The sequence below is a fragment of the Sinocyclocheilus rhinocerous genome, unplaced genomic scaffold, assembly GCF_001515625.1.
Source record: "Sinocyclocheilus rhinocerous isolate Xijiao unplaced genomic scaffold, SAMN03320098_v1.1 scaffold2307, whole genome shotgun sequence".
In the NCBI taxonomy this organism is placed as follows: domain Eukaryota; kingdom Metazoa; phylum Chordata; class Actinopteri; order Cypriniformes; family Cyprinidae; genus Sinocyclocheilus; species Sinocyclocheilus rhinocerous.
In genome coordinates this window covers 356517-370447 of record NW_015642048.1, presented here as the reverse complement: position 1 = coordinate 370447, position 13931 = coordinate 356517, and the positions used below count along the sequence as shown (strand labels likewise).

The window sequence follows — 13931 nt, the reverse complement described above, 5'->3', positions numbered from 1 at the left end:
TAATAATAATAATAATAATAATAAATAATTTATTATTATTACAAGTAATATTATTATTATTATTAGTAGTAGTAGTAATATTGTTAGGTTATGGTTATTTTATAGTCATACTGGAATATAATCACAATATTTTTGTCCAAACTTTGCAGCAAACCTAGACTTTTATTTTACAGTGAATTTTTTTAAATACAGTAGCAGCAGCAACAACAACAACAAAATAATAATAATAATAATTATTATTATTCTCATTATTATTATTATAAATATTATTATTAATTATTCTCATTCTCATTATTATTATTAAAAATAAGTATAAATACAAAACAAAAACAAAACAGCAAACCATCTTAAAAGGGCAATTACCATTTTTATAGAAAAAAATTCTAGGATTTTTCCCTAAAAGTGCAATAGCATTCAAAGATTGCCGTCTCTGTCCCGACTACCTCACAACCAGTCAGTTATGAGGTTCCACTCGGGTCAGGATGCTGCCTGTGTAGGAAGCTCACTAGGTTTAGGATCTGAGGATGGATCTGCGGGTCTCACCGGTGTTCCGGGGTGCTGCTGGGCAGGGAGGGGCAGCTCCGTCTGGGGCTGCATGTAAGGCGGGGTGCCCTGAGCAGGGGCGGGGGTGGGTGTGGAGGCCTGACTGGGCTGCAGTGTTGCTGGCAGGTTAGTGGTGCTGGCGGTGGCGTTGGGGGGCGGTGTGGTGTGGAGTGGAGCCTGAGGGGGCGCGGGACAGCCTAGCGGGGGGCCCAAGGGGCCGAGTGCATTCAGGGAGAGGTTAGTGTTCGGCTGCTGCTGGGGAAGGAGAGATCGCACGCACACAAGCAGGGACAAAACAAGTTTAGAGGGGACGTTGTCATGCGGAATTACATCACTCTAGGACGTGAGCGCATGTGCGCACCTGCGAAACGCCCGCCTGTGCGTTGGGCTGGCCCATGTTGACGTTCATGGCGTTGGTGTTGGCGGGGAACTGTGGTTGAGCCATGAACTGCGTCTGGTTGGCCGTCTGTGCCACCATGTTCCCGCCGTGAGCTCCCAGCATGCTTTGCGTGGGGGACATTCGCGTGGGAGACATATTCATCTGCGGAAAAACGAAGAGAAAGATACAATGAGATACATGTCCGGAGAGCAGAAACGAGAAGAATCCAGACTTGGACACTGACCGTCGGGACTTGGTTCATGTTGATCTGTTGATGGTTTATCGGAGAGGCGGCACGTGTCGCCATGGGAGCCTGAGACATCGGGACATTGGGTATCGTGCCAAATGGATTCAACCCTGTTGGAAAAACAACACAAAAGATTGGAAACGCAAAGATTTTTGTTTAGAGTTGAGAAAACAAATGCATCTCCAACAGTGATTGGCTACAAGTGGGACTGAAGTACCTTGAGACACCTGCATGCGATTGATGATCTGATTTGGCACATTGGGCATAGGCACGGGTCCATCTGAAAAGAGGGAAGAGACTGAATGAGATCGGAAACTGGCAAATTTTGTGCGTTTAGGTCTGTTGATTTAACACGTTAATTTGGTGTGATTAGTTAGAATTCAAAATTTTAAAAAGTGTTGCATTCAGCTGCTGACAGACGACTGACTGTGTGATGTAGCCTATTACAATGCAATTATATGTTCCTAAAATCCAACATATCAGGGTAAAAAAATGCCCCTGTATGAGTTTTTGTCTTATATTTATGTGATATAGTTCAGCAATATCAATAAATTTTTCCCGAATATCTGCACGATTGCAAATATAATATAGATTTAACGCAACAGTTGATATTAACTATGAAAATAGTTCTAAACAAAGCCACAGCAGAACAGCCTTTCTGGGCAACACACAGCGGTGTTTCATTTCGGAATGAACGCACCTTTTTTAATGAAACAAGTGAGCCAATGATTCAATGACTCATTTATAAAGAGTCACTTGCTTCGATTCGGGATGAATCAGCCGTTTGGACGAATTAGTTAAATGAATGATTCAATGACTCCCTCATCAAGTCTTTGCTGCCACATTGGTGGTTTTAATTTAATAGAGTATAATTAAGATCCCATAAGATCCCACCCTCCCTGCAAATTACTCTCCAAAACACATGACCACGCACAGGAAGACCAGAGGCTAACCAGCGTTGTTGGAGGGTTGAATGCAACGCTGTCAAGATTACCTCGTGTCTCATTCACCGGGGAGAAAATATCACAGTTCAAAGAGCATAATATTAAAATAACACTTTCCATTCTCACTCGGTCTGCAATAGCGTAATGGAATGCACTGATGACGCATCATGTCTGTGCGAACAGGGTGCACAGAGGTATGCAAATACATACATTGACAGGCAGGTAGGAAAGAGAGATACGATTGGACGAACATTTTATGGTCCTACGCCTTCAACAGATGATATAAATACAAATAATTACATTTAGAGCACTTAATTTGGTGATTGTTATTGGGATGAGAAGAGACTTTCAAACAACATAACAAAATGTTTTTGAACTAAATCACCTACCCTGCCTTTAATACCCATTAAATCTCATAGCATTATTTATGCAATTCTAATTGCAGCGTAAATGCATTCATGCCACCTCTGGACAGTCTGTGTAAATATACCTAAATACCACTTCAGCTTCTGAAAACAATGTTATGACCACATTGTAGCCTTAAAAGTGAAGCCGCAAAGCCCTAAAAATAGATGTGCAATTAATTTGATAATTTAATTGGCATATCATGTAATTAGATCAAAATTCGATTGCTTGACAGCCGTAGTTTTAAAGTGACTTACTCTGTGGCCGAGGTCCCATAACATTAGGCTGGTTGAGGGCCGGTGGCTGTTGTCCTGCTGCAGTCATGGGCGTCTGGTTAATAATCTGCTTCTGTAATCGGGACCTTCTCTTCTCCTCCAGCTCTTTCTGGATCTTATAGATCTTCTCTGCCAGAAAGTGATAGTACTCGTCCTATACAACACGCACAGACAACAGTGTTAAAATCAATGTAATCAACGCTGAAGAATTTGACTTTATTGGCCTTTAGGATGAGGTGTAACCCTGACAGAGGGGCTGTGCTCACCCTGCTATTGGCCGACTCGTACATATCCCCTTCCACTTTTCGTGCATACGCCACCAGGTTCTCCATGCGACGGTCCTTCAGGGCGGCGGGGTCTGGCGTAGGGAAGATGGCCTGCACCCTAAACAAACACACACAGAGCAAAATCCGTTCACTCAAAGTGATTAAACTGTTTTCAACAATGATAATAATCAGAAATGTTTCTTGAGCATCAAATCAGCATATTAGAACAATTTCTGAAGAATCATGTGACACCGCTGGAGTAATGACCAGAGGCTAACCAGCGTTGTTGGAGGGTTGAATGCAACGCTGTCAAGATTACCTCGTGTCTCATTCACCGGGGAGAAAATATCACAGTTCAAAGAGCATAATATTAAAATAACACTTTCCATTCTCACTCGGTCTGCAATAGCGTAATGGAATGCACTGATGACGCATCATGTCTGTGCGAACAGGGTGCACAGAGGTATGCAAATACATACATTGACAGGCAGGTAGGAAAGAGAGATACGATTGGACGAACATTTTATGGTCCTACGCCTTCAACAGATGATATAAATACAAATAATTACATTTAGAGCACTTAATTTGGTGATTGTTATTGGGATGAGAAGAGACTTTCAAACAACATAACAAAATGTTTTTGAACTAAATCACCTACCCTGCCTTTAATACCCATTAAATCTCATAGCATTATTTATGCAATTCTAATTGCAGCGTAAATGCATTCATGCCACCTCTGGACAGTCTGTGTAAATATACCTAAATACCACTTCAGCTTCTGAAAACAATGTTATGACCACATTGTAGCCTTAAAAGTGAAGCCGCAAAGCCCTAAAAATAGATGTGCAATTAATTTGATAATTTAATTGGCATATCATGTAATTAGATCAAAATTCGATTGCTTGACAGCCGTAGTTTTAAAGTGACTTACTCTGTGGCCGAGGTCCCATAACATTAGGCTGGTTGAGGGCCGGTGGCTGTTGTCCTGCTGCAGTCATGGGCGTCTGGTTAATAATCTGCTTCTGTAATCGGGACCTTCTCTTCTCCTCCAGCTCTTTCTGGATCTTATAGATCTTCTCTGCCAGAAAGTGATAGTACTCGTCCTATACAACACGCACAGACAACAGTGTTAAAATCAATGTAATCAACGCTGAAGAATTTGACTTTATTGGCCTTTAGGATGAGGTGTAACCCTGACAGAGGGGCTGTGCTCACCCTGCTATTGGCCGACTCGTACATATCCCCTTCCACTTTTCGTGCATACGCCACCAGGTTCTCCATGCGACGGTCCTTCAGGGCGGCGGGGTCTGGCGTAGGGAAGATGGCCTGCACCCTAAACAAACACACACAGAGCAAAATCCGTTCACTCAAAGTGATTAAACTGTTTTCAACAATGATAATAATCAGAAATGTTTCTTGAGCATCAAATCAGCATATTAGAACAATTTCTGAAGAATCATGTGACACCGAAGACTGGAGTAATGATGCTGAAAATTCAGCTTTGCATCACAGAAATAAATTACATTTTAAAATATATTCAAATAAAATAGTTATTTTGAATTGTAATAATGTTTCGCAATATTATTGTTTTACTGTGTTTTTGATTAAATGAACGCAGCCTTGCTGAGCATAACAATTTTAATACATTTATAAAATATATCTAATTCAAGAGCAGCGTTTACTAACAGTTTGTGTACAAGGTGGTTGCGGAGGTCCTGAGTAACGTGCTCGTGCCAGGATTTCCTCACACCGGTGGCTGACAGAGGGGCCGCTGTGGGCAGGTTACCCATGCTGCCTAACGTAGGTATGTCCGGCATCAGCTGACTGAGTAAGAAGAATCAGGAGAAATTTAGTAAGCAAACAGTATTAAAACACCAATTTTGAGCAATTACGAGCTGGGGGTGTGTTTTGGTTGGTGTGTGTCCGTGTCTTACTTGCTAGGGTTAAGGGCTGACGGCATGGTGCCATCTAAGAGCAGTTTATCCTGGTCTGATGTCGGTACACCGATTGGGTTCATCTGACCACCCCCTGCACGAAAAATAAATAAATAAAATAAAAATACATAAAATACTCCATAAAAATATATTGTATTTATTTATATTAAACATTTTATTTAATATTTAAATCTTAAATAAAATATTTAATATTTAAATATTAAATAAAACATGTTATATATTATATTTTGATTATAATACATTATATTTTCAAAGAATTTAAATATATAATAACCCTAACATATATACACTAAAATAATAAAAACTAAAACATACATTAATAACTATAGACATATGAAAAAAAACAAATGACTGAACATTTAAACTTAAAAAAAAATAGAAAACATAAAAATGTATTCAAAACATTAATAAAGCCTGTATCTCAATGATACACAGATTATGTATCTTTATTTATTTGTTGTTTGTTTTTATTACATTTATTTTGTATGTGTGTCTAAACAAACAACAAATAAATAAAAGATAAAAGATCATTTATAACTCATAATCCCTAAATGTTTTTACATTACATAATTTTATTTTTTATATTACATATTACTATAAACATTTAATTAATAAAAAATAAAAACAAATAAATAAAAATACTTAAAATAACACAATATTTAACATGCTAGATTAAAAAAAAAATGTATATGAACATAAAAACAAATATTTCATAATAAATACTCATAAAACAAATAAAAAAATAAAAACTCAAAATAAAATATAAATATTTTTTTAAAAATTGTGTATGTATATTATTCTTTTGTAATATATATTTTATATATTAACATATTAACTACATTTTAAATACACATTGACATTCTTCTACAATATAATAATTGTTCACCGAGCGCGTTGATGGATCTCATTTGCTGCTGGTGCTGGGTCTGCGGCGTCTGTGTGGGGGTCTGGTTGCTGTAGGGGAGGCCGAGGGCAGCGTACGCCCGCTGCATGGAGCTGGGGTCGATGGGCGTGGAGCTGGTTAGAGCGGGTGCCGTCTGCTGCCCCGTGCCGACCGTCCCGATAGGGCTCTGCAGACCAACGTTGGGGGGACTCAGCATTGCTGAAACGCAGGAAATACATGTCGGTGTATTTCAAACAAGATCTGCATGAAATTTCACGTCTGATTCTGCTTAAACCCTTGGCAGAATCTGTCCGTCAAAACAGAAAAAAAGAAAAAGTTCAAACCCTGCCAAATAGCCGTCTGGAAGAAAAAACATTACTCATCTTGAACGACATGGAAAAAACAGGGGAAGTAGAAAGGAAAGGGGAGGGGGTCCGAGACGCCATTTGCATGGGGAAGAAATATGGCAGCGGCGACTCTCCAAAATGTAAATCCCACAGTGCAAAAACAAACACTTTAGCTGCCTCGCGCTCTCAGAGTCATGATGAGAGACGGCTGGCAGAGGGAGAGGCGCTCTGCAGGTTTGCTGGAGCTGTAACAGTGTGAGATTTTAATGAGTCACCGCTCAGCGCCCCTCCCCCTCAGCTGTACGGCTCTGCAAACACACGGCCCGTCTGAAACATTCACAGCTACCATCACACCTCTCCTTACAGAATCCTGCTGAACAACTGCATATCCAAAAAACAGTGCAGCTTAAACACACTTTCCTAAAATCCTGAATCCTAAATTACAGAAATAATGTACTTTAAAATAATTATTGTGTATTCATGAATGTAATGGTTCAAGACATTTAGGCCACATCCACACGAAGCCAGAGCTTTCCTTATCCGATTTTTTTCCCCCTCGTCTCAAGAAATATCAGCGTACACACGAAACCGACACAAAACGATGCAGTATACATGCCAGACCAGTATGTGGCGCTGTAATTCTGCCACAGAGATTGATTGACTTGAACTGTGCACATAAACCTTGCGCGCGGTATACAAACAAACATGGAACACTACATTTATTAATCTGTGTTAATGTTAGTTAATAAAAAGACAATCGTTCAGTGTTTGTTCATGTTGTTGTTCCGTGAGGAAGCGGTGTCTGACTAGGGGCGAGACGTGGGCTGATGACGTCATCGTTTCAGAAAATATATGGATTCGCTGTCCACACGAAAACGCAAGGGTGGCGTTTTCAGATTTATCCGCTCTGGGACCCGGTTTCAAAAAATAGCGGTTTCACTCTCCCAAAACACCGGATCCGTCTGGACAAAACGGCAATAAGATAAAAAAAATGTACGTATACAGCTAAACACGTCTCCATGTGGACGGGGCCTTAAATGAATGCTATTTGCCATCAAATGACAATTTAACATAGCTGGAATATATTAAATTTACATTTTAATATAAATTGATATTTGTTTAAATGTCTGATTAACAGCTTTGTGGACAAATATAAATTCTGACTACAAATGAACTTCTTTACATAAGGATGCAGTTTAAAAGCACATACTTGTGAAAAAAGAAGTGCGCTTAATTGTATTGAATGTGCACTTGTAGTGTATTTCAAATCTTACAAGAGTACTTCAAAAGGTACTTGCAGATAAAATAATATCAATCAAATAAAGGCCACTTACGTGTACTTACAGTACACTTGCATAACCGCTTCTGAACACACTGAAGTACACGTTTAAAACATGTACTTTGTAATCATTTCAAATTAAAAGTACTTAAAATGTTTTAATAATATTTTCCCATGATTTAAAGAAGCGCACTTACTTTGATTTAAAGCACATCTAAAGTACTTGATCATAATTTTAACTGTAGTTTGTTATTCAATATTACATATAACAACGTTTTAAATGTAGTAAATTGCAACATGACCACAAAAATAATTGCAAATACATTTAAATACATGACATACAAGTTTCATTATATAAGTATATTTTAGTAAATGCTCACAACTATATTTCAAAGACAATATAAGTAATCATGAAACTGAATGTAAAGATGTATTTAAGTCCTAATTACGTGGGTCAAAAAAGCACTGTAAAATGAATCAAATTGCATTTAATACACATTTATCTACAATATACATTTTCATCTGATTGCAATTAACAAGCACTTAAGTGTCCGAAAATATTACATTCAGTTTGCACTTATATTATTATATAAGTATATTATTTTAAAGTATATTATTTCCAAAATAAAGGTTCTTGCACAAATTTCCGTATGCGTTTTTTTCGTATTCCTCATCCTAAAAATTTGTCACGCACAGAAACCTTGCACACTGAGTCCGATGCATATTAATTAATCCATTGCAAAAAAAATTGCCAAAACAATATGGATTGTGGATGATTTTGTTGTCCATCCAATCTTGAGAACGCATAGAGAGGAAGGAGAGTTCCTGCGGGATTATCCCAAGCGATTCAAAGTTTACTTCAGGATGTCAGTGGCTCAGTTTGATGATTTTGTTAGCGATACTAGAGCCACATATTAAAAAGACCACCAATTTCCGTGAAAGAACCTATACAGTGCTTCGTGCTGCGAGACGAAGTTTTCAGTTATGTAATTCTCATACTTCCATTTATTATTCAATAGAAATTTCCAAATGCTTAATTAAATAACATTACATAATAATTATTATTTTATATGTAATAAAAAATATAAAATAATTAAATTAGAATAATACAATAGAAATATTACATTAACATTATTATTATTATTCAGTTGTGTTGTCGTGAAGTAAAGAGGAGGGTGATTGATGGAGGAAGGACTCACGTTGCTGGTTGCGTTTGTCACTGGCGTTCTTCAGCGGGAGGCAGACGGGACAGTCGTGCCTCGTGCAGTTCTTCCAGTGCGAGATGATCTGCCTCGATGAAGCACAGTGAGCCACTGCAGAGACAGAGACAGAAGAAAGCCTGAGCCAAAGTGCAAGTGTGTCCAACTGCTGCAAAACTGGGAGCAAAAAGGTCCTGTGGGAAAGCAGACACACACACATCTGCCACAAGTGATTTCACTAAAACCACAGCAAAGAATGCCATTTTTTCTGTGACGAGTAATTTTTTCGTTCCTCACAGGAAGTAAAAAGATAGTACAAATGACAAATCACAGGCAAACAGATCATAATTGATGTTTAATTACAGTTATGGGGAGCGAGATTTTCAACCAATGACATTTCACTGTAGGAGGGATTATCCAGTGGGACAATGAAAACAGAAACTTTTTACTGGTTAAGGGGGGAAAAAATTTACTAATTAATTAATTAAAAATAATAACAAATAAATATATGTGATAATTATAATTATTAAAGTAATTATACATTACATTTTATTATACAATGCAATCGAAATACAACTAAATTTATATGTAAATTAACATTAGTTAGATTATTAACATTAATTTATACTTTTACAAATTAGAAAAAAAACTATTAAAAATAATTTTCATTAAGTGAAATAAATCTGAAATAAACTACAAATACTAGATGAAATACATTTAATTAAAAAAAAATTTTAATTTTGCCTTGGCAACTAACTGAAATATGAAAATTACTGAAATATGTTGATAATAAAATTAAAACGGAAATGAAAAACAAATGAAAGCTAAATAGAAATATAACAATTAAAAACTACCAAAAATAAAATAGATGAAACTAATAAAACAGTGAAAATGTAAATGAAAAATGTTAATTAAAATGATACTGACAATATAAAAATAAAAGCAATCAAAATATTAATAAATACTATAATAGTATATAAATATTACTAAAATACCACTGGCTACATAGATTTTTCTATGCTTCCTGTGGCTCAATTCTGCTCCAATTAATTACATTAAATAACAACGTTTAAATAAAATTACTGAATTTAACTTTAATCGAATAGAATTTAAATAATAGAATAGAATTTGTTAGAAGAGTAACAATTGATAGAATAGAATTTCAATAATTTATTGTACTAGTATTACATTTTAATTTTAAATTACTTTAAATTATTCAATGTTATTCAATTAATGTTAATATTCAAATAATATTAATATATTAAATAAATTATTGTAATTATCAATACAATTATTTTTTTTTCAAACTGATTTAATACTGAATAATATCCATAGCTACTTCACACAAGATATTCGCATTATAATATTAGCATTACAATATTTTCTATCAAAAAGGCAAAATAAAGTGAAGTAGCTATAAATTCTATTCTTATTCAGTGCAGCCGGTCAAAAATAAGCACTGTCTTGCATTGCATTGAGAAATTATGTAGATATTACAATAGGAGCGATCGAGTTGCGTCACACTGCTTGTTTCCAGTATCAACACAATCACGATTCACCTGGTTTGTCACAGAAGGAAGCGAGAGCCTTCAGAAGGCACCAAACACATGATGCTTTAAGAGTCGTCTCTAGCCTTCATGTCCTTCCTCAGGAGTCAGAGAGAGACATACGAGGGTCACAAACAGGAAATGAGCTGGCACGGTGGACGGCACGCTTGGCACCAGACTGGTGTTTGAGTTGAAATGAAGCCCTGTGCTCCGGCTCCAACAACAACTAAAGCTCTGAGAGCAATGCAGCCGGGCGGCATCGGGCTGCCGCAAGCCCTCTCCCGCCGTTTGCCAACCCCTTAATATTGCATTATACCATAAAGAGCACGATTTTCTCTCCAAATGGACTGTTATACTTGAGACGGAGCAGAGCGTTTGCTCGGGAAATTCCCCGTGTGAGTGAATGAAACGTTACTGGCTGTGAACCCAAAGGTGTTCACAACGTAATATTTAAGATCCATTGTTGTGGCGGTAACAAACCTCAATGGAGTGCCTTTCGAATGTCTGTGTCATTAAAGCGGATGTTATTCTAATAGCTAGCTATATAAATTAGTAGTACACTAGAATGTAGTGCTGCTGCTCCATTTGACAAGCGCAAAGATGCACACAATGCTGTAAACACCACATCAGGACAAAAGCATCTCATTACGGCTCACGCTGAGACTAAACACAGAACAGACAGGTCTACTAACACACACCTCAACCCACAAAACACAGCAGACACTCCTCAAAGACTTCTAAAACACACACACACACTCTCTCTCTCTCTGCACCAGACTCATTCTTCACGCAACTCCTGTTCCAAATCCAACTTGTTTCAAGCTCTTGCAAACTTCAACTTGTTTTAATAAACAATTATGACAACAATATAATAATATAATATAAAAGAAAACTAAAAGAAACATATTTAGTAAATTCATATCTTCATATAAAACATGCAAAATAACATTTAATAAAATTCCATTGATATAATGTACATTATAATTGTTTATTAAATCATGTATAAATACATTAAAAAACAATAAAATATATTTATATATATAAATATATTTCATAAATATATTGTAAATATTTAAAAAATATAAGCAACTAAAATGTGATGTGTTTATTAATAAAGAAAGAAAGAAAGAAAGAAACATTAAGAACATAGGTTTTTATTTTTAATAAATATTTTATTACTTACAATTGTATTAATTATAAATTATTGTATATTGTAATTGCAAGTATTGTATAAATAATTATTCATAAACATATTACATAAATATTTATAAATATATTTAACTTATACATTAATAAAAATAAAACGCATATTTTGTCAATGGTATTTTGTAAAAAAAAAATAAAATGCATTTTAAATGTTTTCTTAATATTTATAATTTCTTAAATTATTTTTAAATTTTATTTATAAATGAATAAACATAAAATTCACATTATGTCAGTGGTATTTTTATAAAAATAAATTAACATGTTACCAAATTTTCGTTTTGCATTTTTTTCTTACTATGTACTACAGGATTAATATTAATTACTAAAATATGAACAATGTTAACATTAATAAATACAATATTAATAATATTAACTTGTATGCAAGGTGCAACACACCTTTTGCGAGAATTGTTTTAAATTTATTTGGCAAAGGAACTGCAGGAACTTTCATTTTTTCCCAAATATTTCTTCGTCACCATTACTAAAATAATTTTTAATTGTACAATTAAGGAACAAGAATCATTAAAAATGTAAAAAAAAAATATATATATATATACGCACAAAATATGCTTACTGTATAATTTCGCCCTTCTGCAACACTATCTGCACAACTTTTCACGTTGAGGTCAAAACAGCATGTGACACTCGTGTTCGTGAATCATGTGGAAAAGCCTTACGTTATCCGGCTAGCGTTTGAGCTCTGGCGACAGGCGTTTAACGTGGACTCACCTTGGCAGGATTTGCCGGCCTGGCAGTGGGTCATGTGGTTGAGGACGTTCTTCATGGTCCTGCAGTGGGGCAGCGCACAGGCCAGCACCTCGCCGTTGGCCTGCTCGCGCCGCTGACACTTGTGGGCGTGGAGCAGCAGGACCAGCTGCTGCTGGATCAGCTTGCGCTTCTCCGGGTCGGCTGTGGGGCCCGTGGACACCCCCTGACCTGCCACCGTCCCCACCGACACCTGCTGCTGCTGCTGGGGCTGCGGGCGAGAGAACCGGCCACGGCGTCACAGAGCCAGCTTTCACCTGCCAGCTCAATCCTGTTAAGTGTGCGTGATGGGAAACTCACCATGTTTGGCACGCTGGTGACCGTCGCTCCCTTCAGGTCAGTTGGAAACTGGGGCAGGCTGTTGGGGAGGGCACCTTTATTCTGAGCATTCACGCCAGTCGTGCCGATTTGTTGCCCTCCACTTTGGTACTGACCGAACGGACTGTTGCCACCTGCCATGCCCATCTACAAACCAAAGAAAACCGGAAACATCATGTCAGAGGAGACATCAGGAGATTCAGACACAGGATCTCATTTCTAAAATCTGGTAAACAAACGATTTATTAGGATCATTGTTACTGTAGTAAATGATAAATTAGCATTGTTTTCAAAGGTGAAATCCAGTCATCTGAATAGGAATCCACATGATTGGGAATTTTGCGTGAGGGAGAAAGATTTCCCCTGTAAATTTCGTAGGCTGGTCATGTGAATGTGCCATGTTGACCAGTAACAGCCGAGTATCTTTGTTTGAAAGCGACTTTTGTGTGAGCTGTGCTTCATGCCTCACTACACTATTGACAGTAGACTTTTTTGGTCAAATTTTTTTTGACAAAATTTCACTAATGTGACCGTACATTAACAGATAAATTAATAATAATAAAAAAATCAATATGAACTGATAGGAATGCATAATATACAGGTAAAATGTGGTTTTGATTTATATATATTTAATTTAACATATCAGTCAAATGTTTTTTTAATTTCTCATTTTTTACATTTAGATTACACTAATAATTTAATAACACTTGAATATTATTAACACATAAATTTAAAACTACAGTGTTGCAGGAAAGTGTAGTAGATTATACATTTTTACATTTTGGATTTATTACTATTTGCTGTGTTGAATTGGAGTAAAAAAAAAAAAAAAAAACCTGCTGCAGAGTCAGTGTGACGTCACTGACCGTTGCAGTGTTTGAAGAAATTTCGTATGCTCTAGTGCAGCCAATTAAATGTTCCTCTCATACATATAATATCAATCAATCAGTTGTTTAACAAATCAAGTGGAGTTGCTGTATATTATCCGGAGTCTTCAGCAGAGCAGGGCTTCCCCGTCACACAAGTGCAGTGTTGGGTGGGAGTAACGCATTACAAGTAACGCGAGTTACGTAATCAGATTACTTTTTTTCAAGTAACTAGTAAAGTAACGCATTACTTTTTAATTTACAAGAAAATATCTGAGTTACTTTTTTAAATAAGTAACGCCAGTTACTTTTTTTTCCAATTTATTGATTGACAGCTCTCCTGTCCCCATGTTGAGAGAAATCAGAAGATGTTACTCTAGTTCTAAAATAAATATGAATATGCATTAATTCATCTCACTCACAAAAAAAACAAAAAAAACACAGATTCAGTATTCCTCAAAATGAATAAAAATAATGCAACTCAGAATATGACGCAAACCTGCAACA

At 36.5% G+C, this 13931-nt stretch overlaps 1 protein-coding gene across 3 annotated transcripts in view; it reads right to left on the bottom strand.

Annotated features, from left to right (window-relative positions):
* LOC107755349 (CREB-binding protein-like) overlaps positions 1 to 13931 on the bottom strand; it is a 55497-nt gene that overhangs the window by 16418 nt on the left and 25148 nt on the right. Inside the window, exons 3-14 of one of the 3 annotated variants that reach the window (XM_016572113.1) lie at positions 12541 to 12705; positions 12205 to 12451; positions 8723 to 8836; positions 5901 to 6116; positions 4994 to 5087; positions 4746 to 4883; positions 4275 to 4392; positions 3991 to 4162; positions 1387 to 1449; positions 1167 to 1279; positions 905 to 1084; positions 544 to 798 (exon numbers count right to left, since the gene is read on the bottom strand). In XM_016572113.1, coding sequence (XP_016427599.1) covers positions 544 to 798; positions 905 to 1084; positions 1167 to 1279; positions 1387 to 1449; positions 3991 to 4162; positions 4275 to 4392; positions 4746 to 4883; positions 4994 to 5087; positions 5901 to 6116; positions 8723 to 8836; positions 12205 to 12451; positions 12541 to 12705 — 1875 coding nt within the window. The remainder of the gene's footprint in view (positions 1 to 543; positions 799 to 904; positions 1085 to 1166; positions 1280 to 1386; positions 1450 to 3990; positions 4163 to 4274; positions 4393 to 4745; positions 4884 to 4993; positions 5088 to 5900; positions 6117 to 8722; positions 8837 to 12204; positions 12452 to 12540; positions 12706 to 13931) is intronic. The other 2 variants (XM_016572114.1, XM_016572115.1) reach the window with 2 other exon arrangements.